General features: G+C 38.7%; 1 protein-coding gene across 1 annotated transcript; it reads right to left on the bottom strand.

Annotated features, from left to right (window-relative positions):
• Positions 1–2,009: 2,009 nt before the first annotated feature.
• LOC149694730 (general transcription factor II-I repeat domain-containing protein 2-like) lies at positions 2,010–2,683 on the bottom strand. Its single transcript, XM_089867428.1, has 2 exons — positions 2,548–2,683; positions 2,010–2,440 (listed from the first exon to the last, which is right to left on the bottom strand). The coding sequence occupies exons 1-2, from the start codon at positions 2,681–2,683 to the stop codon at positions 2,010–2,012; spliced, it is 567 nt and encodes a 188-aa protein (XP_089723554.1).
• Between the last annotated feature and the right edge of the window lie 586 nt (positions 2,684–3,269).

The following is a 3,269-nucleotide window of genomic DNA, read 5'->3' as shown; positions in this document are numbered from 1 at the left end:
TTTTTTTTTGAGGCATTTGTGACGAGGATCATAAATGTTGCCAGCTATGCCTGGAAAAATTGTTTTAACTCATGTTACATATTGTACATGGATAAAGAGAATATTTTCACGCCTTCGGAAATTGATACAAGATATTCCTAAGCATAATATCGTTATGTATTATAATATGAATAAGAATGACATTCCATTCTTCACGTTGCTATATTTCTGCTAAAACAAACAGTTAGTTTTTCTTTGCAACACAATTGTTGAATTTAATTTTTGTAATCGTCAGTATTTTACCTTAATTATAGTTAAGTCGTTTTAAGAAACTTTATTTCTAAAATAATTTTAAACATAGCTATTGTTGACGTTTGAATTCGAGCCTATGCCTATTTAATTCTTGGATATTTAGAGTATAAAAGGCGAATTATTCACAATGACCGATAATTAAAGCCGCAATTGAGTGAACCTCTGGCGGAAGCCTTGCCATCAGAAGGCTAGACGCTTCTCGTAACCCTAGCCGATTGCCGCGTACGAAGATTACGGAGTAGAAGCCAATATTACTTTCTGTTTTTACCTCTCCGAGTGACGTATGTCACGGAGAGGTATTACACCGGCCGTGTCTGTCTGTCTGTCTGTCAGACCCCACGTGACCGCGTTCGCAGTTTACAAATCAGAGCAAACAAATACCCGATTTCCGGAACGCGTTCGCGGTTCACGGAAATTTGGCCATTCATCTACCAACACCAGTCTCTACTAACTGGCTTCTAAGGACCACAATCTGCTAGTCTTTGTCCATCCCACATGGACGCTAGCCTGTACTTGCTGGCTTCCAATTTTATCTTGACACCAGCTTCTATGCACGACCATCTTCTGTTCTTCGTCAATCCCACATTGACACCAGCTTCTATGCCCCACCATTTTCAGGTCTTTGTCCATTCCGGCTTCTTCTCCATCGTTATCGTTTGGTTTTAAGATATACACGGCGATCGGCTAGGGTTACGAGAAACGTCTAGCCTCCCAATGGCAGGGCTTCCCAGGGGCGTCGATCATGTGGGGGCAGTGGGGGCCTGAGCCCCCACGGGGAAAAAAGAGAGGGGGCTCAGCCCCCTCTGGGAAGGTGCGTTTAATTTGGGTGCCACTGTGAGTCGGCCGAGACTGGTCCCTCACTCTTTTTACCATATAAGGAAAATATAAATGGCCTTTTATTGTTGAAATAATAGAGTTATTTTAGTCTATTTCACTATTTACGATTAGGTCTGTATTTATATCAATATAGAATATGTATACTAAATACCTCATAAACATTTTCTACTATATATGGAAGTAGCAAGATTATATTCAGAACGGAGGTTCGGAAATGTTTTCAGGCTGAATGTTTTAATACCAACCACTTGGCATCGCTTAGAAACGCCAATGAGTGACTGCAGATTGGTTGGAGCGACCGAATTCTCTTGGAGTCTTGTGCTGAATCAAACGGACTCTTTTTATATTGCAGGGAGCCCAGCGGTCCTATTATCTATAAAATACTATATATTTGAACCTGTCCCATATTATGTTATAATTTCATGATAGGTCCTATTATATCCTATACTATTGACTTAGTTTTATATCCTATACTCTTGACTTAGTCCTATATCCTATACTCTTGACTTAGTTTTATATCCTATACTCTTGACTTAGTCCTATATCCTATACTCTTGACTTAGTCCTATATCCTATACTCTTGACTTAGTCCTATATCCTATACTCTTGACTTAGTCCTATATCCTATACTCTTGACTTAGTCCTATATCCTATACTCTTGACTTAGTCCTATATCCTATACCAGGGATGGCCAGCCTTTATTCACGGTGGGCCAAATTCAAAATTAGAGACCATCAAGTGGGCCACACAATCAAAATTCACCTTTTTTCATTTATTTGAAAAATTTTACAATTGTTTTTACCAGTTTTAGTGCGAAACCTGACATTTCTTTTGTTTAATTATCTCATCAATATTAAAATCCAGTTTAGAAGTTGAAATACTCAGGCAATTTTCAAGATGACTATCCGACAATCAATTGCTACCCTTGCTTTCATTCTTGAAAACACTAGCTCACAAATGTATGTGCTACCAAACAGTGAGCTCATGAAAAGAGCGTTTTCGCGAATTTCTGAATATTTTTCCTTAGTTACACACGTTTTGTAGAACTCAATGAGCTCCGTTTTGTTGAATTTTTCTTTCAGTGGTGAATCACATTGAATGTCAATAATTTCCATTTGTAGGTTGTGTGGTACAGATTCAACATCCTGAGAAAACGGACGTGAAAAGATATCGAGAAATAGTTTGTTTTCTCTGAAATCCTGAAATCGAAGTGCAAATTCTTCTCTAAGCCTCGATACTAATTTTGGGTATTTCTGGGGGGTATTGACGCGCTTCAGACCCGATAATGTGGGAAACTGAATGTCATTTTTGACTTTCAACGGATTTTCCCACATCTGCGTTAAACTTCAAAAGACGTGATATTTTCGAACATAGAACTGATTTGTTGGTTATTGCCTTGCATACGCGAGTTAAGCTCACTTAGATGTGTTGCCATGTCAACTAGAAAGGCAAAATCACAAATCCATTTTTCATCATTAAATTCAGCCACTCCCTTTCCTTTCTCTTCCATAAAAATTTTGACCTTATCTTTAAGGCCAAAGGCTTGTTTAAGCATACTTCTTCGACTTTAGCCATCTAACTTCGCAATAATACACGACATCGTCATGTTCAGAATCGCTTTCCTGAAGGAATTCCTTGAACTGTCTATGATTATATTATGTCACAATACAGATTCTCATTCTTCCTATGGTGGGCCATCAGAACTTATAGGTGGGCCCGTAGAATTACCTTGTCTTGCCATTAATACCATTAAATTGTTCACTCAGCTGGGGCCAAATTAGAGAACCGGGCGGGCCACAAGTGGCCCGCGGGCCCGTAGTTGGGCATCACTGTCCTATACCTTTGACTTAGTCCTATATCCTATACTCTTGACTTAGTCCTATATCCTATACTCTTGACTAAGTCCTATATCCTATACTCTTGACTTAGTCCTATATCCTATACTCTTGACTTAGTCCTATATCCTATACTCTTGACTTAGTCCTATATCCTATACTCTTGACTTAGTCCTATATCCTATACTCTTGACTTAGTCCTATATCCTATACTCTTGACTTAGTCCTATATCCTATACTCTTGACTTAGTCCTATATCCTATACTCTTGACTTAGTCCTATATCCTATACTCTTGACTTAGTCCT

The sequence above is a fragment of the Phalangium opilio genome, unplaced genomic scaffold, assembly GCF_054372755.1.
Source record: "Phalangium opilio isolate 3A_F unplaced genomic scaffold, DU_Popi_V2 ptg000022l_1, whole genome shotgun sequence".
In the NCBI taxonomy this organism is placed as follows: Eukaryota; Metazoa; Arthropoda; class Arachnida; order Opiliones; family Phalangiidae; genus Phalangium; species Phalangium opilio.
The sequence above is the reverse complement of the archived record's forward strand: the minus strand, read 5'-3'. Positions and strand labels throughout refer to the sequence as shown.

Bases quoted from the DNA above. Each gene is read 5' to 3' on its own strand.
- LOC149694730 (XM_089867428.1), bottom strand. From the start codon at position 2,683: ATGCTTAAACAAGCCTTTGGCCTTAAAGATAAGGTCAAAATTTTTATG. The intron at 2,441-2,547 runs GTGAGCTTAACT...ATCCGTTGAAAG, and splicing joins TGACATGGCAACACATCTAA to TCAAAAATGACATTCAGTTT.